Below are 17,177 nucleotides of genomic sequence, written 5' to 3'. Positions count from 1 at the left end.
CGCTCGGAGGTGGTCCACGGAACGCCTCCTCTCGCTGCCCCTCTCGCGCCCGCTCGCCGAAAGGGAGACGCGCCTCTCTCGGGACTCTGCACCGGGTCCGCACCGGGTCCGCACGAGTCGAGCCACGCGAGTGCGCGGAGAAGATCCTCCAACGAGACCGGGACGGTAGCGCGAGCCCTCGAGGGCGTAGGGAATCGACTCTCGGGAGGGGGGCTCGGACGTCTCGCGATAACTCGCGCTTCGAGGAAGATCCGAAAGCGGAAGGTCGGTCTCGGAATTACAAAATTGCCCTTTATTTCCGGCCCCGTTATCCCGATAACCCGCCGACCGATAAGGCGACGAAAGGGTGAAGAGACAGGACTTCCAAGGAGCGCCGACGGCCGAGATACGGCCGCGATACGGCCGACATACGGCCGTCATACGGCCGAGATACGGCCGCGAGGAAACGAGAGGATACGATAACGCCGAAATTCAAATTCCTCCGACGTCCGAGTATTCTTCGAGAGTGGACGCGACGCGAGACGCCTTCCGAGAAGAAGAGAAAAATGTTCGATCTCGTTCGTTCCTCGGGAATCGTCGCGCGGCCGACGACGACGACCCACTGAACCGCGAACTTTCGCACTTGGGCCCTTCGGAAGGCACTTCGCAAGGCCCCAGAAGGGGAAATCGCGAGATCCGTCGGGGGCGATGGAGCCTCGTCGCGACGACGGCGCGTCGTCGGCGAAGGAGGCCGGGCCGTCGAGGGGGACGAGCTCCTTGGACGACGCCGTAGGGAAACTTCTTCAAGGTACGCTTTCTCGAGGAGGAGACGCCATTCCTTTGGCGGGTCGCGAGATATTCCTAAACTAATATTCCAGGATAACCGGCGATAAATCTCTCGCGGGCCCGTCGCGGCGGTCTCCTTTTCACCGGGTGCGCCGATCGGGTCGTTTAGCGGGGACATTTTAATTGGCGCTGAAAGCCCGTTCCTCGTCTTCCCTCGGATTTATCCCGGCGATACTCTCTCCCGAGGAGACGGCCGCGACGGAGACGGAAAACGAGGCGGAACGGCCGCGCGAGGGAGACGCCGCCGCGCACCGGGCAACCTCGAGGGACGACAGGTGCTGCGAGTCGAGCGCGACCGAGTCGCGGAGGCGCACCAACTAATTACGCGAGTACCGAATTAAATCCGACACATCGCCTCGTGCCCGCCGTCGTTTATTTCCGAGGCGGCCGGGGCGCCTCGCCAACGTGAATTTCGAAAATCCGACCCCCGGCCCCGGAGAGGCCGCGGTTCGGAAAATCCCGAACCCCCGTAAATCCCATAAAGCATTCGCTTTACGACGAGAGAGAGAGAGAGAGAGAGAAGGGGGGGGGGCCTAGGCTCGAACGTCTCCGGTTTCGCCGATGCGAGTCTTAAATATTTATCCTACCGCGCGATAAAAGAAGGGAACGGCCGAAATAGAATCCCTCGTTTCTCGGCCACTCGATCGCACGCGACGCGGCTCCAATCCTTCCCTTCCGCGTTCCTCCGTCAAGGATCGCGATGTCGCCGAACCGCGCGCCCCCGAGTTCGTTCGGGAACTATCGCGGAGAACTCTCCCAGGTGTCGAAGCGTTTAACGAGGGCCTGGGTCGGTGACAAAGTCGACCTTGTGGGGCAGCTAATGCGCCGAGGAGTCATCGAACAAGGGGGGATTTCACCCGAGGGAGAGAGACGCGGGAGAGATGGGTGCCCGGATTCCCTGGAAGATTATTCCTGCTTCTGTTTCCGGATTTCCGGGTAAAGGTCCTGGACCTTCCTCCGGGAAGGACCTCCTGCGACGAAAAAGCGCCGACAAAGGGGCCGCGCTTCTGGACCGTGGACCCTCGGCAATTAGGTCTCCGCTTTGTCCGCTCCTGGGGACGAGCGGACTTCCGAAAAAAATGCCTCCCCGATTGCGTCCTCGCGACTCCGTTTGCGTCAATCTCTAAACGGGTCAGAAATATTCCAACGAAGACGCGGTAGGTTTTTACGAGCGGTAATAATTACTCCGGAGGAAGCCTCTTATCTCGTATAGATACGAATTTCATTTCCCTCTCGAGTGCGAGTTTCTTTCTCGCAATTTCTCCTTCCGAGAAGAGCGTCGGCGACGATGACCGTGTTTTACCCGTTACCTAAAATCCTCCAGGATACGACTGGACTCTGCTCCCGGTTACCTCCAGGGCCGGAGGGAGACGAAGCGCCCACGTCAAGAGGCCCATGAACGCCTTCATGGTCTGGGCCCAGGCGGCTCGCCGAAGACTGGCCGACCAATACCCGCAGCTCCATAACGCGGAGTTGTCCAAGACCCTCGGGAAACTGTGGAGGTACGGAGGTACAGCCGATCGGTTCGAGGGGAAAAGGCGCGGGCGATTCTACCCTTTCGAAGCGATCGCTCGCACCTTGCCTTCTTCCGTTCGCCCCGACGGTGGTCCTCATTTTTTCGGGTACCTCTGCCGCTACCTTCTTCGTATCTTCTTCTACCGTTCGGGAATCCCTTTTCAGGATCTTGAGCGACGGCGAGAAGCAGCCCTTCGTCGAGGAGGCGGAGCGCCTGAGAAGCGCCCACAAGAAGCAGCATCCGCACTACAAGGTGACAGCGATTTCTCGCCGGGATCCTCTTCGGTTCTGGAAAAAGGGATCGGCAAGGTAACGGTCTTCCAGTCCGAGTGAAAGGAGAAAATGATTTCAGTATCAGCCGCGTCGGCGCAAGCCGAAGCCCGAGGAGCAGCTCGGCGTCCTGTCCCCCCGAGGGCCCCTCCAGGTGCCTCGCCGGGACGCGATCTCGTCGTCGGACTGCGGATACGGTCGGCTCTACCCCGAGGCGGGGAAGCCCTGCGACCGCCCCTCCGTTTATCAGGACCCCGCCAAGTCTTTGGACCAGCCGAAGCCCTTCGAGGCCCTGCCCAAGTACGACCTTCCCGGGTTCTCCGGCAGGAACTACCCCAGCGGGAAGTGCCTGCAGGCGAATCCGCAGAGATTCGAGGGAGACCACGACCTGCCGCCCAGGTACTCCGAGGTGGCGGGACCCGTCACCAAGTCGTACACCTGCGTCCACGGCCAGTACTATCCGCCCCAGGAGGGATACCCCTGCGAGGAGGGCGAGTACCAGGCCCAGGGGGTCCCGGCTCGGTCCTTCTACCCTTACATCTCCGCCTCCGTCGCGCAGCCTCCCTACTACATGGACCCCCGATAGGTCTTCGGCAGGTCCTCCGCCGTGGACGCGATCGCTTATCCCTACTTATTTCGTTAACGTTCCCTGAGCATAAACGGTACTTAATGCCTGTACTTAATTCATTTACCGACCCATTTAAGGCTCGGTAATACGTACGCTTTAGGATTAAGATATATATATATATATATATATATATATATACCCGGGTAATTCCTCTAAACATCGATCGATCTGCCTTCTGGTCCTCCTCGTTAATTTATTCAACTTTAGCAGGCATTGCGACAATAAATAAAAGCAATTGTTCTACGAATCGTTATTAATCCTAACTAACGGTAACTTGGAGGTTGAGCTGGACGAATAGCGAGTTCACGGTTACCCGAGCTATCCTACTCGAGGCGCGATAAGTGCTCTCCGCTAGTCGACGCCTCTGAAGCGACTACTTTAACTCTAACATTTAATTCATCGAGTACGTCCGTTTCAATTCGGCAACTCCTCGACGCATCGACGCATCGACGCGCTCGTCGTTTCACGTAATCGCTCAAGATTATTTACCTAAACGTTCCCTAGGGGAAGAATCGTGGGATTAGTCAATGGATCTCGGGGACCGTCTTCCGTGCACCTAGGAGTACTGGTCGATTATCGAGGCGAGGTCCTTCACCTGTTCCCTGTTGGCGTGCATGAACGCCTTGGCGGTCCAGATCATCTCGGCTAGGACCTCGTCGCTCTTCTCGTCCATGGGGACCTCGGTCGAGAGCTGGGGGCTGAACCTAAAATAAGGGACTCCGATCATGGAGCACCAGCATCTGGCTCTGTCGACGACCCTGCCATCCGACGAGGTGGCTTGATCCACGAGGAGCGAGCCGAGAGTGGAGAGCCGCATGGCGAGCTTGGCGGTGTCCCAGAGCTTCTCCGGGAAAAAAAAGTCGATCTCGGTGAGGGGACTCACGGGGACCAGGCCGGTTCCGAGGGAAACCACCAGAGAGAGCGGGACCACCTGGTCGTCCCTGCCGACGGCCATCTGGGCGAGGTTGTACTCGTGGATCTCGCTCATGGCGTCCAGGGTAGGATTATTAGCGATGAGTCCCCCGTCGAGGAACCTGCCGAATGACTTGAAGTAGGAGGGCGCGGCCCCAGTGGCCCTGGCGACCTTCCAAACGAGCTGCTCGCTGGGCCCCAATGTGGGCTTAAATTGCTGGCTCGGGCTGACCATGAGAATCGACTCCGGCGACTCATAGTTCCTGAAGAGGTGCAGGTCGATGGGTTTCCTGTCGGCCAGGACCCCAGTCACCAAGACTCGGGGTCTGGGGATGTCGGCCATGACGGTCTCCGAGCCGAGGCACTCCTTCAGGACGTTCTCCAAGCCCTCGCTGCTGTACGGCCGAAAGCCCACGAAGGCCACCTCCTTGATCCTGAAGTAAAGGGCTTGGCACTCCCTCAGGCTTTTCCCGGTGGCCAGGCCCAGGGCCAGAATGCCTCCGGTCGACGTGCCGGCTACCCAGTCGAAGCAGTCGACGACCCTCTTCTTTAAAACCGACTCGATCTCGAGCAGAGTCTGGACCAGGACCAGGCCTCGGATTCCTCCTCCGTCCAGGCAGAGGAGTCTGCCGCCCGGGCTTCGTTTCTTGCCACTGCTCTGGCCCTTGTCCAGAGCCATCTTCTCCATGCTGGCCACGTACAGCATCTGGTCCAGAACGGTTCTGGGCACGGCGGTGGGTGGCTGCGGCGGGGACACTCCTTCGTAAGTTTCGTTGCATTTACACCCCATCTTGCAGTCCTGCATGACCGGCGGGCACCGCTGGGCACCCACCGCGTGCAGGATGTAGAGTATCTTGTGCCCTTCGTTGCTTTTCAACTCGACGAGATGCCTCGGCGTCTCTCCTTTGTAATTCATCGCATTGATGTCGGTTCCGAAGCCTATGAGCAACTGCACGATGGCTGGGGTGCTCGTGTGTACCGCCAAGTGCAGCGGAGTATTGCCCTCGTTGTCCACTATGTCCACCGAGGCCAGGTTACCCAGCAGAGCCGATACACACTGAAGTCTCTTCCTGATAACCATCATGTGCAGAGCTGTCCGACCGTCAAAGTTCAAGGCGTCTATGTCACAGTTCTTTTCGATAAGAGCTTCGATGGCCTCTCTACTGCAGCACCAGTGCAGGGGCGTCCCACCAAACTTCATATCTTCTGCGTGCAGAACGTTGGGCTTACTATGCAGGAAATCCCCTACGTAACCTGGACTCGATGGCTGACCCTCCGTAGCAGAGATGTTCACGTCGGCTCCCATCAGCAAGAGAGCTTTCACGCATGCAGGCTTGTCGTTGAGGCAGGCCAGATGCAGCGGAGTCTGGCCTCCGCTGTTACGACTGTTCAGGGTGTTCGGCAAGCCCGAGCCCAGTGCTAGGATAATCTCTTTGGTCGTGTTCGCTGCATAGTGGTAGACCGTGTTAGCATGGTAATCTATGTGCTCCAAGGAGCTCTTCGAAGTTATCAGCAGTTGCACCATCCGTAGGTTATTGCACTGTATGGCAACCTGCAGAGGAGACATGCCTGTCTCCAAGTCGCCGCTGTTTAACTGGCTGTTCACCTCGGCGTGATTGAAAGCTTCGTAGAGAGCAAAGTATGCGGCAAGATGAGCCAAAGTCCATGTCGGATGCTCCATCAATAAGTCGCACAGTTTTTGAAGGTTACCCGTGGTGCACATCTTCAGCCAATGAAGCAAAATCATTACTTTCATAAGTTCTTAAGAATATAACGACATCTCGATAGGCTTCTTATTACCTCTTTGGACACCCGAATTAGCACAGGGATCTTTTCCTTGTAAATGAGAAACCGATCCTCCGCCAAAGTAACGTTCTCACTGCGGAACAGGCTGAAAACATAACGTTCACTGCATAGAAGCTATCTGTACCTTTGTTTTCGGTACCCTATATTTTCTTTTCGACTTGAATTTACCTGTAAGCCTGATCCAGACTTTCGGTGAACGGTAAGTGCAGTACCACATCGTACTTCTCATGATGCTTGACATCCGGAGTGTACAATACGATGCTGTCCTCCCTGCAGTGAATATGCCTGCTGCTGTATTGCTGCTGCTTCACCTCCAGAACCGCGTTCGGCGGAGAATCAGAAAAGATACTACGAAAGACGTTACTTGCTATAGCACCGAGCCACATTGTAAGAGATGCCGTTTCGAAAGAAGAAATTCAGTGATGATTCGCCGCGAACCAACGTGTCTTCTAGGTTATACACCACCGCATCGAGTCCGGCCTAAAATTAGACAAGACCGAAAGAGTTATTGTTCAAAATGTTTGAAAATGTCCACTCCACTGATAAAGATCGAAAGATTATTTAGTACAAATTCTTAATTGACATTTAATTCGTAATAGTAACTAATCACTTACTCGAACTCACTCCTTTAGTTTTTCAAGGTAACTACAGAGATGAGTTGGGAGATTGCTCACGGGCAGGATCGTGCGATTGTGGCGTCGGCAGCTAGGACAACGGTACCCGTATACACAGTTCAGGCAAACGCCGCAAGTGGCGCTCCGAAAGGGCAACGCGCAAACACACCTTAGTTCACCGTGTAGTTAGATATACAAACGCGGTCTATTAAGTTTGTAACAAAAGAGAGTTTATATATGCCAAGTAGGCTTAATAATAAATACTGTGATTATGTCGATACAGTGTTTTATTTATCATTAAGAAAAATAAATAATAGGCGAACGAGTCGGGTAAAATAGTGCTAACACGCATGTGGTCGAACGCGCCATAATCGCACGACCCTGCCCGTAAGCAATCTCCCAACTCACCTCTGTTTATACGTTTACCCCTGGGAGCTGATCTTATAACTTTCACTGGAGTGAAAATGTCAGATACTTCACGTGAGAATACTCGACAAGAATCATCCCCTGACGTATATAAGTAACATTCAATTCTCTCAAAAAGAAGGAACTCGAGTATGCGGGTGCACGTGTTTAATTTAATGCTTATCATGAATAAAACGGTAACAAGGATCCTCCATTTTCGGGGTCGCGATCAATCGCGAGCTTCTGCGTAAACTGACATCGCTTGAAGTTCAATCGTCTCTGTATGTCGTTCGAAATTAATCGGTGTATCCGATGTATGCGGAAGAATCAGGAGTAATAAAGGGGGGATAAGGAGGAGGAAGAAGGACCAACGTGGGGAGGTGTACATACAATACAAGTCCTTGGGCGGGCGTCGGCATTGTTCGGCGACGCCCGTAGGGAACGCGTACTTTTGTACAAAAACTACAACTAAAATATATATATATAATATATATAATATATATTTATATGTATAATATGTCCGCACCATGTAGTTAGCAATGACCTCAGGCAGGTTATTCGCGCAAATAGCTGCCCGCGAGTTCCCTCTCGAGTCCCTGAAGAGATGCATCGTTTTCCGCAACGCCTGCGTGGATGTAAAGTTGCGACAAAGAGATTATCGGCATTTAAACGGTCGATCGCGAAAAATGTCGGATTTTTATGCCTCTAACCCGAACCGCGAAGTTTACGCATTAAACAGTGCCAGGGCATAATATTAACGAATGATACCAAATCTAGGTTCCGATTCTAAAAGGATCTTTAACGAAATCGACGAATCACGCGGGAAATGATTTTCTAAATCTATCCCCAGGTCAGGCGCCGGCCTGCGTTTTATTTCCTACAGACGTGAGAACAGCCCGCGGGTACTGTATAAAATAGAAGGCGTGTACAAAAGCCCTGGGAATGCGTATTAAAAGACCTATTTTACAGTCCTGAACTCACTGCTCTCGCATGGCGCCCGTATGTATGGATGTAGTGCGTATGCAAACCTCTACCTGCGTCTCTGCAATCGTGCATACCCGACACTCACGGTCCGCTCGCACGCACCCTAAGAGCTCTTCTTAATTAATGTTAGCGAATATTTATCCTCGTCAACGAATGGAGATCAATCGATACTAGTCCCTGTACATCTTGACGGCGATCCACGCGCTAAGTACACGAAAAAAAAGTCTACATACGTACACGTAGAAAATTAATTTCTAGGTAGAGTCGCGCGAAGAAAAACTCGTCTCTAAAATTCGTTAACCGATGCTCGAATAACAGCGCTTAATACTAAACTATCGCTTGCAGCCTGGGCAAGGGAATAATTGACGCGTGGACGCATAATCGCGTGAACATTAATTAAAAGTCCAGCCCTTGGTGCTCCCGTTACGCACCTACAATAGTTAACAAGAGACAAGCCTGGGGTTCGGTGACCAGGTCCTAGAACTTAAGTTAATTCTTTAATTTTGGGTCAGCGTATAATCTGCCGTGTGTGGCGAATGCGCAAGTACTCATTTCCCGTTTTCCATCCCTTTCGATCCTGGCACTGGTTTCCCTCTCGTTTCTCCTAGGATCCGAAACCTTATGTTTTCCCTTCTCCTGCCCCGGATCGCAGGTCCCTTATCGGTAAAATGCCAAAAGCGTTATCACGATTATCTATCGCGCGTGGAAAATCCGTTCGAAAAATCTCCCTAAATTCTCGGATGATTTCTCTCCCTCGAAATCCGGTGGGAATAGACTTCCTCTCGTTTTTTCACGAGACGTTATCCCCTTTTTCAAGAATGGAAGTCCATTTCTTCTTTGTCGGAATTTAGGACGAGTTTAAAAAATCAAAACGTCCCCTAGAAAATCTACGCGATGTAAAAGAGTGGCCGATTTGCCGCCGTAAAAAGTTCAATACAAAAAAACAACGGTACAAACATCGTCGGCGGAAGTCCCGGTGCGTATCAGTTCTGGGGAGGACGGAAATGGAAGAAGACACGGGGCTCTCGCTCTCTCTCTTCCTCTCTCTGCCCCAAAGTCAAAAAGCGGAAAACCGGAAAATCGGTGTTCACCCAGATCCTGAGTAATTAACTCTAGCATTAATCGCGTCCACGTATATTCCTCAATATATTCATCGCATGCCTGTGTCCTAACTGGTGAACATCGATTCGTCTTCGGCACGTCCGTCAAGTAAATTCATGTCGTCGGGTAGTGCATCGTTACGTACGTTGTTGGCGGAATGTCGGTCCCGTCCTGGAGTACAGGAGGGGAAGAGTAATTTTTCTTTTGCCTCCTTGGGGCTACTCGGGAACCAAGAACGCGGGTCCTGAGATAGGCTCGCAGGATCTAATCCTCGATAGACGCGGGCAGTGGCTCGATCTTGAAGAGTCTCTTTGTTCCTACTGCATCCCACGTCTATCTACGAGCTCCCGAAGGTTCCTAAGAGTCCCGTTTCAGCTACAGGACATCCCGGAACGTGTCGCGAGTGGCGAAACGTCCTGGACCTGGGAAAAGGGGGCTTGCGGCGAGCGAACGGCAGCTACGATTAAGGATTCAGGCCCTGACGCTTCTCCTCCTCGAGCATGGCGTCGAGCTCGTCCGTCAGGTTGGCGAGCATGTTCCCGATGTCGTTAAGTACGTCCGCAGGCTCGCCGCCGGCCCCGAGGCCCTCGCGCTGGCCTCCCATGTTCCCAGGACTGCTGCTGTACTCGGGGCCCCGGGCCGTCCGCTGCTTGATCGTCCCGGCGTTCTCGTTGGCGAACGGCAGCGAGTCCGACTCCGCGCTCGAGCTCGACTGCAAGGAGAACATCGTCGGTCACTCTAAACGCCATCGACGAGCGAACGATCGAGTGACGAAAAACATCCCCCCTAGACATCGACCTTGAAACTGGCGTCGGAACCGTTCCTATGCTGAAGAGCGAGCGAGGCGATAAGCTCGTGCTCCTCGTTGACGTTGACGCTGACACTCCCCCAAGACCTGGACATGGAGGACGGAGGCCGGCTCATCTGAGGCGGGGTCGAGGGCGCGGACCCAGGGCTCTGGCCTTGGGGATGATGATGCGGAGGTGGATGACGGTGGTGGTGATGGAGGTGGTGATGATGATGGCGTAAGTGTTCCTCGCAGGAGGCCGTAGGAACGGGACCGCTGCAGTCGATGACGACGTCGCCGGGTCCCGGGGTCCCTGGGCCGACGTCCCTGGAGCTCTGGCGACGCGGCGGCGACGGCGGGCACCTCTTCGGCAAGTGGGGACTGCTCTCGAGACCGTAGGTCAGCTGGTACTTGTTGTCAAACTCCCGAGGCAGAGACTTGAATTGGCCCGTCGTCGCTGTCACCTACAAGAAGGTTTCGAGTTAGACCACCGTTGTCGCTCGCTCCGTCGCTTGTCCCTCGACTGGCGATTCTGTTCCTCGGGAACGGATGTCTGGGCTGGCGTGGAAGTGGCCCAGGCGTGGCCGGGTGGTGGGCGGGTATCGCGGATCGATTTCTGCACGTTGCGTATGCACGTACGTTCTCCGTAACGAGCGGGGACGTGGGAAGAGGTCGTGGCAGAGTGCCACCGCAGCGTGGACCCAGCCAGACCTCGAGGAGAACCGACCGAGCGGAAAGGGACGAGGAGTCCTCTGGAATGATTTCCGTAAAAAGGACTCAAGGCCCCTCTCGCCTCGTCCACCGGCGGCCCAAATTCCCCCCCCCCCCCCCGGGACGGACAACTCCTAGGGAATTTGGAAAGGCCATTTCTTCGGGCGCCTCCGATGCTCCCGGAAAACTAATCCTGAGATTAAGGGCGAAAGAGATGGAAAGGAGAAATTACTTTGGCCACGGGTCTCGGTCGCACGAGGCAGTGTCTGGGCCTGGGGAGGGTGCCACCCCCGGCCTCGACGGCGGAGGGCTCGTTGGTGGGCGTCAAGTCGCCGTCCTCGAAACTCCTGGGCCTCCACTCGACCGCCTGAGGGTGCAGCGAGGGCGCCGGAGACGGGGGATAGCCCAGGGGAGCGTCCTCCAGGCTCTCGAGGGACTTGCCCCGGCATCCTCCACCCCTAGCCCCGCCGCCGGGGGCTGCGGCGGTCGTCCCGTACTCGAGGGTGGCCGGTAGGGCGGCGTACATGCTCCTCCAGGCGCCGCTCGTCGCCTCGGTGCTCGCGCCGCGCTGGAAGGATCTCAGGATCGGCGACGAGCAGTCCTCGTCCGGGGACGGCAAGTCCGGACCTCCTCTCTGGATCACCACATCCTGAGGACACGGATACGATCTCGTCCAGACACGGTTCTCCAGAGAGTCGCGCGATTCCACCTCTCTATAACCGACCGCGGGCAGCGGGACGGGTTTCGGCTCACCTGCGTGTGTCCAGGGTGGGGAGGTAGCCGCGCGAGGTCCAGGGGCTGAATCCTCTTCCCGGCGCGGATGTCCTTGACCCGCTTGATCGCCAGGAGCAGCTTCTTCTGGTGGCCCAGCCTCACGATCCCAATGTCCTCGAGGTCCTCCCAAGTGAGGGTCGTGACGTCCTCGACCGAGCGCATGCCCTGCTGGTGCAGGGCGCCCAGGTACTCCTCGAGTCTTAGCAGGCGGAGCCACTCCTCCAGGGAGCCCGGCACGTGCTCCGGGAGACCGTCGCCGATGTTCAGGTTGTCGATCTCCGCTTTGAGGCGCTTCCGGTGGTTGGGCTTCTTGATTCCTGGGGGCGGACAAAGCCCGTCTGTATCGAGAGAGAGAGCCGAGGGGAGCGGAATTCGTTCCTGGAGCAAGGCCTACCGATAGCGGTGAGGTCCTCCGGAGTCATCCGAGTGATCGTGGCCAGGTCGTAGCCGGCCGAGGCGAAGAGCGGAAAGTACTCCTCGAACTGCAACTCGCTCAGCCAGGCGTGGACGACGTCCAGGTCGGCGGGTCGGTCCGGATGGCTCCCGAGGGAGCTGATGGAGCACCTAGGGGACGAGGCCAGGGCCCCGGGGCCCCTGGGCCCCAAGTGGTAGCCCGAGGCCCGACCCGAGTCCAGGGACGCCGTCGAGTGCCTGGAGCCCGACCCCGAGCCCGAACTCCCGGGGCTGTCCCTTCCCGGGCTCTGGGTCATGTCGATTCCTGGAAAATGGGAAGAGCGATCGGATCGAGTGGCCGTCGGTTCCGAGACGGCGCCCGGGCGAGATTTAAGGAAGGAAAGCCAGACGGAAAGGTCTCGGCTCGCACCTTGGTCCTCGGCGTGGGCGTACTTGCCGACGATGGGGGGAAAGGCGAAGCCGGGGTGGGTGAAGACGGGGCCCGGGCTCTTGCCGGACGGCATGCCGTAGGAGGCGTCGTCGGGCGCGCCGACGCCGTTGCCGTTGCCGGGGCCGGGGCCGGGACCGGGACCGGCAGCGCCGCCGCCGGCGGTCGGCAGGAAGCAGCCGTCCTCGCTGCTGGCGTAGCCGGCCGAGCCGAAGGACGAGCCCGAGTGCCGGAAGACGTCGGGCACCGCCGGGGGCGCAACCTTCTTCGCCTGGGTCACCGCTTTCGAGGGCCGACTCATTCCGCCGACTGCAAAGGAAAAGAACGCCATTAGAAGAGCAAGTCGAGGGGGCCGGTCGCGGGGCCCGAGGATCTTGGAAGGCGGTCCTCGCCGAGGCCTCGGCATCGCCCTATCGGCCGATCCGAGGCCTCGGCGAGGACCGAGGTTGTCGCTCGGGGCTCGGGGCTCGGGGCTCGCGGCTCCAGGAGCGGGAGAAGGGCCGGCGCGGCAAACAGGTTTCTCCACTTGCGTAGGTCTCGCCTTTTATTTCGCCCGGAATCGACGAGGGGTCCGGGGGACCCCCCGCGAAGCGCGGCCCAGGGCGAGCGTCTCCTTCGGCGAAGAGGGCCTGGCGGGGGCGGAGACGCTTCCGCGGCGAGTACGCCGCTGCTCGCTGCCGAGACTTATTAATATTCCAGGCCATATGCGCTCTTACGCGGGCTCGCAGCTGACTATCCGCAACGGGAAGATCCCGTCCGGGCGCCCCCTGCGCGTGGATTCTTCCACGAGGTAATTACGTTTCGCCAATCGTAACGACGTACGGACCACCGGCTATTCCCCCGATAACGATCCATTCTAATTTGGCCCGCTCGAATCGCCGCATTTCGCTTTCCAAGTGCAAAGTGCACCGGGGTGCCGGCGTTCTCCCGTGGAGGATGCGAAAAACTCTCGGCACGTGCTGGACCGGCCGCGGATTATTCCACGGGTAACCCGAGAGAAACACGTGTTGAGAGGGCACGAGGGGCAAAAAAGAAGGAGAAAAAATAGACCGAGTCGAGGGAGCGTTTCTTACGAGACACCCGACTAAATCCGGAGGACATTTCCGCGTGCATCGCGCCAGCGGGCCGAGCGGGGAGCTCGGAAGCTTAAAAGCGTGCGGGGTTCTTAATTTACCCCCGCCGCTTCCGGTCGAAGGCTCTTATCGGGGCCAGAATTCGGCCCGATAAGGCGAATTCCCGGGTCGATCGGGGCCGCGCGCCTTTTACATCCACGCCTCGGCGAGTCGCCTTTCGCAAGCCTATCGAGAGATCGCCTTGGGAAACGTCCACTCGGTAAGCTAATCGACTCGCCAACGGCCTTGCCTTTTTCCAGGAGTTTCGTCTCGCGACCCGGTCGCCTTCCCCGGGCCACGAGGAAACGGGAAAAAAAGGAGCCGCTCTCCCGGCTGCCAAGGTCCCGTCCCCGACTTACGCTGCAGAAGGTTCCTCCAGCTCCCGTAGATGGCCCTGATGCACCTGTCCAGAGGAGTCGGCTGACATTCCCGGGCCTCGCCCGGGCGGAGGTTCAGGTTCCCCTCGGAGCGGCTCCGGGGGAGACCCCTCGCGGGCAGGACGGCCGGAAGGACGCAAGGACGATGGGCGTCGGGGGGCCCGTCTCCTCCCGACGGCCACCAGGACTCCACCGCGGGATCTCGGAAGCTCCGGTACGTCGAGGAGGACTTCCTCGAGGACCTCTGTAGGAATCGCTTCCCGGGGGGCAGCGGAGGTGGGCCCAGGCAGCCGGACACGGCCGTGATGGCCATCCTCCCCTCTTCTTCCCTCGCTTCCTCGAGGTTCGCTCGGTCCCCCGAGGTTTCCTCTTCAAGGCCGAATCCCTCGACGCATGTCAGGACTTCTCGTGCTCCACTTTCTCCTCTCCTCGCCTCTTATCTTTCCTTATCGAGAGGCGTTCTCAGGATTCCATCGTTCGATCTCTCCTCGAGAGGGCATTTTCGCGCCGTGTCCTCTGGGTCGATATCCTCCGCTTGGACCCAATCCAAGTACCTCCCGGGGAACGACCCGCTTCGAAATCTCCCTAATTCTCTACGTTTCCGCTTCCTCTCGAGAGTCGTCACCGCGGGCGAAAGGAAACGTGAAAAAGTTGGACGCCATCGTCCCGGGATACCGGGAGAGGGAAGGGCGGCCGAGGCCGCGTCTAATCGGCGGTTCGACGGGCTTTATCGTCCCTTATCGTCCCTTATCACCGGCGTAGGGGCGTCCTAGGCGCGACACCTCGATCGATAGTCCAGCCCCCCTCCCAGTCGATTTCACGCCCTGGGACCGGGAATCGGGAACCGGGAACCGGGAACCGGGAACCGGGCTTTTCTCGCGAAAGGTTCACGCCTATTTCGCGTTCGACGAACCTTATCGCTCCCTATCACCGAGAGAACCGGCCGCGTATAATGCTCTCTTACGTAAAGACCGCTTTCCCGGAGTGACTCCCCCTTTTTTCTCTCGACGACCCATGGAAAATGGAATAAAAGGAAAAGACGCGACGCCGCGCCGCGCCGCGCCGCAGGGCGAAATTCGCGTCGATTCGTTTGTCCGGATTAACGCTCTTTACGGGCTCTTTAAATTAGCGAGCGCAGAACTTGGCGCTAAACCGGCCGGTCGATAAGCCTTATCACTCCCTATCACCGAGTGAACCGGGTCACGCATTACGCGCCTCCACCTTCGGAAATAAAGGAGTCACTGTGGAAGCACTCTTCATCGGCGAATCCCAAGCGACGTAACGGACCGTTCGCTCTCCTCTGCCTCGCGAATGGTTTCACCGTTTCTCGCTTCCGACTCTCGGGAGTCGTCAGGACCCGCGACTTCCCCGACCGGCGGCGGTGCCGACTCTGGACGAGAGACCGGTCGGAGGCGAGTCGAGGCGAGTCGACTCGACGGGGCGAGGTCCTCGGGTGGGTGAACGGGTTGGCGAAAGACGCGCGTGGGTCGCGGTCGCCCGCCCCGAGTACCGCACCACGGAATCGCCGAGTCGGCACCGCGCCCCCGTCGCCCGAAAATCACCTTTACGTTTCCATACTTCCGAGCGCATCCTGCCCGGCCGCCGCAGTGCCCGAACAGGTTGCTCGGAGGTCCGACCAGAGCATTTGCATCCTCGCGAATTGCCTCCGATTCTCGTCGACGTACGCGCGGACGTAAACGTTTCCCGGAGCGATCTCGCGTTCAAGGTCGCGGGGTACTTTCTTTTTCTTTCGATGCAAATCTAGCGCTCCTGCGTCGGGCAACTCCGACCAAGGGGTGAGAGCCTCCATCCCCTCTGTCGAGGAATTTCCCTCGGTTTCGCCCCATTTGGGAAAGAACCGCGGCTTCGAATAAAATTTAAAGTGCAACTACATCCACGGTGCCGTTTAAAAAAATCACGTTGACGTCCGCGACGGGCACATGCCCGTGGACCGGAGACGGACCTCCACCCAGAGTCTTCCTCTCGTCGTTATCGGAAGCAGCTGGTCCGACGCGGTTCCCGTTGATTCGATTACTCCGAAATAACCATCGTACCGATACGAGGCTTCGCGTCGTTCATCGGCGAGATCGACGAAGCCTCTCCATTCCGTTCCGTTCGCCTCGACCTTTCGAACGTCGCGTATCGCATCGCATATCTCCAGATACGGCCCTGTATCCACGCAACGGGTTATCACCGCTATCGTTACCGTTACCGCGCGATAAGGACTCCTTATCTCTCGGAGAAGAGAAGGCAGAGAAAACGCCCGATTACGAGCCATCGCGAATACGTCATCGTTGTCGACCGAGTTAGGAAGGAGAGGACGCGTATGAAAAAAGACAAGAAAAAAAAATGGAAATCCTAATAATCGGGACCGGTAAAGTAACCTCCGGGCATGGGGGATCCCTGCATTACCGGCGACCAACAAAGGGACCGCGACGGTCGGCTCTCTAGGTATCTCTACGGATCAACCGAAAAAAGAATCTTTCGGAGCCTCCTTTCTTCTAGAATTTAAAGAAGAGTCCGATACCCGGGGCCCGCTTTCTGACCTAACCTCTCCGGTGTCGGAATCCCCGATACGCGGCGACGGTACAAGGAAACACGCCACCTCGGGGTCAAGGGGGGGAAAAAATAAATAGGCGCGATCCCGAGAAAGCAATATGATTGACGAAATGAATAAATCGGCCGAAGGATCGGGCAGGTTCCGGGGTCTCGAAGCGAGGCGCCCGACGGCCTCCCAAAAGCTACAAGAGTTGACGAACAGGCAAGGCCACCGGGTCGCCATGGCGAGTGCCCGGCCGCCGAAAAGGGCGTCTCTCTCTCTTACCGCTGATCCGCCTCATGGCGCGTCCCCTTTTCCGATCTTCTCTCTCCCTTGCGCTTCTCCGGTCCGCTCCGTCCCTCTCAGCTCTTCTCACTCAGCCTCGCAGGATCCAGGCGACGCTCTTCGATCCGGCGCCGTCGGCGGCCACCATGTCCCAGTTATCACCCGTTATCACCTGTGACTCGGCGACGCCGTTGATGCGGGCAACCCGGCTGCCGCCGACCGGCCGTCGGGGCCGCGCGACATTTCCTCCGGGCCGAGTTACCGGGACGCCGTCCAAGCCGCCATCGTCGTCGCGAGCCTCGAGCGGCCCTTTGTGCGCACCATTAACCGAAGGAACGCGGCAGCCGGTCGACGCGAGACGCCACTCGATGCTCCCGCTCGTTCTCGGTTCCGACACGCGACCGAACGCGACGCTACTCGACGGGACACTGCAGGACACTGGGCCCGCGTCGTCCGTACTGGCCCGCGGTGCGCCGCGCCACCGCCAGAGCGCTCCCCCGCTGCCGGGCGGGTCCATTGTGTGCGCGGTGTGACGCGCCCGCCATCTTCCGGGAACCGGGCTAACCTCGTCGTAAGACGACGCTCGCTTTGAAACGAATCCCGATGAACGGGTTATTTTCTCGACACTTCTCATGCTGCCCGAAGAATAGAGAATATCTGCTCAAGGATGTATTGGGAGAATTGTATTCGG

General features: G+C 57.6%; 3 protein-coding genes across 5 annotated transcripts; 1 reads left to right on the top strand and 2 right to left on the bottom strand.

The window, feature by feature from the left end:
• The first annotated feature begins 119 nt into the window (after positions 1 to 119).
• LOC105695008 (transcription factor SOX-10) lies at positions 120 to 3,356 on the top strand. The gene is made up of 4 exons (XM_012416217.2): positions 120 to 787; positions 2,150 to 2,327; positions 2,506 to 2,593; positions 2,693 to 3,356. Exons 1-4 carry the CDS (start codon positions 688 to 690, stop codon positions 3,194 to 3,196), a joined length of 870 nt encoding a protein of 289 aa, XP_012271640.1. The 5' UTR covers positions 120 to 687; the 3' UTR covers positions 3,197 to 3,356.
• A 55-nt stretch (positions 3,357 to 3,411) lies between these two features.
• LOC105695000 (85/88 kDa calcium-independent phospholipase A2) lies at positions 3,412 to 6,644 on the bottom strand. The gene is made up of 4 exons (XM_012416207.2): positions 6,571 to 6,644; positions 6,125 to 6,436; positions 5,951 to 6,041; positions 3,412 to 5,873 (listed from the first exon to the last, which is right to left on the bottom strand). Exons 2-4 carry the CDS (start codon positions 6,340 to 6,342, stop codon positions 3,795 to 3,797), a joined length of 2,388 nt encoding a protein of 795 aa, XP_012271630.1. The 5' UTR covers positions 6,343 to 6,436; positions 6,571 to 6,644; the 3' UTR covers positions 3,412 to 3,794.
• An 811-nt stretch (positions 6,645 to 7,455) lies between these two features.
• On the bottom strand, positions 7,456 to 16,903 carry LOC105694999 (caskin-1). Of its 3 annotated transcripts, none has more exons than XM_012416205.2 (7): positions 16,487 to 16,903; positions 12,156 to 12,482; positions 11,727 to 12,050; positions 11,312 to 11,649; positions 10,791 to 11,207; positions 9,859 to 10,311; positions 7,456 to 9,772 (listed from the first exon to the last, which is right to left on the bottom strand). In XM_012416205.2, exons 1-7 carry the CDS (start codon positions 16,500 to 16,502, stop codon positions 9,524 to 9,526), a joined length of 2,124 nt encoding a protein of 707 aa, XP_012271628.1. In that variant the 5' UTR covers positions 16,503 to 16,903; the 3' UTR covers positions 7,456 to 9,523. The 3 variants fall into 3 exon arrangements, with proteins under 3 accessions (XP_012271628.1, XP_012271627.1, XP_012271629.1); XM_012416204.2 differs by lacking the exon at positions 16,487 to 16,903 and adding an exon at positions 13,645 to 16,466; XM_012416206.2 differs by lacking the exons at positions 10,791 to 11,207; positions 16,487 to 16,903 and adding an exon at positions 13,645 to 16,466.
• Between the last annotated feature and the right edge of the window lie 274 nt (positions 16,904 to 17,177).

Source organism: Orussus abietinus, unplaced genomic scaffold, assembly GCF_000612105.2.
Source record: "Orussus abietinus isolate OABI.00-Male unplaced genomic scaffold, Oabi_2.0 scaffold59, whole genome shotgun sequence".
NCBI classification, from domain to species: Eukaryota; Metazoa; Arthropoda; class Insecta; order Hymenoptera; family Orussidae; genus Orussus; species Orussus abietinus.
The sequence above is the reverse complement of the archived record's forward strand: the minus strand, read 5'-3'. Positions and strand labels throughout refer to the sequence as shown.

Bases quoted from the DNA above. Each gene is read 5' to 3' on its own strand.
- LOC105695008 (XM_012416217.2), top strand. From the start codon at position 688: ATGGAGCCTCGTCGCGACGACGGCGCGTCGTCGGCGAAGGAGGCCGGG. The intron at 788-2,149 runs GTACGCTTTCTC...AAAATCCTCCAG, and splicing joins CGTAGGGAAACTTCTTCAAG to GATACGACTGGACTCTGCTC. The intron at 2,594-2,692 runs GTGACAGCGATT...AAATGATTTCAG, and splicing joins AGCAGCATCCGCACTACAAG to TATCAGCCGCGTCGGCGCAA.
- LOC105695000 (XM_012416207.2), bottom strand. From the start codon at position 6,342: ATGTGGCTCGGTGCTATAGCAAGTAACGTCTTTCGTAGTATCTTTTCT. The intron at 6,042-6,124 runs GTAAATTCAAGT...TTATGTTTTCAG, and splicing joins AGTCTGGATCAGGCTTACAG to CCTGTTCCGCAGTGAGAACG. The intron at 5,874-5,950 runs GTAATAAGAAGC...CATTGGCTGAAG, and splicing joins TAATTCGGGTGTCCAAAGAG to ATGTGCACCACGGGTAACCT.
- LOC105694999 (XM_012416204.2), bottom strand. From the start codon at position 13,975: ATGGCCATCACGGCCGTGTCCGGCTGCCTGGGCCCACCTCCGCTGCCC. The intron at 11,650-11,726 runs GTAGGCCTTGCT...GTCCGCCCCCAG, and splicing joins GGAGGACCTCACCGCTATCG to GAATCAAGAAGCCCAACCAC. The intron at 11,208-11,311 runs GTGAGCCGAAAC...CCGTGTCCTCAG, and splicing joins CCCACCCTGGACACACGCAG to GATGTGGTGATCCAGAGAGG.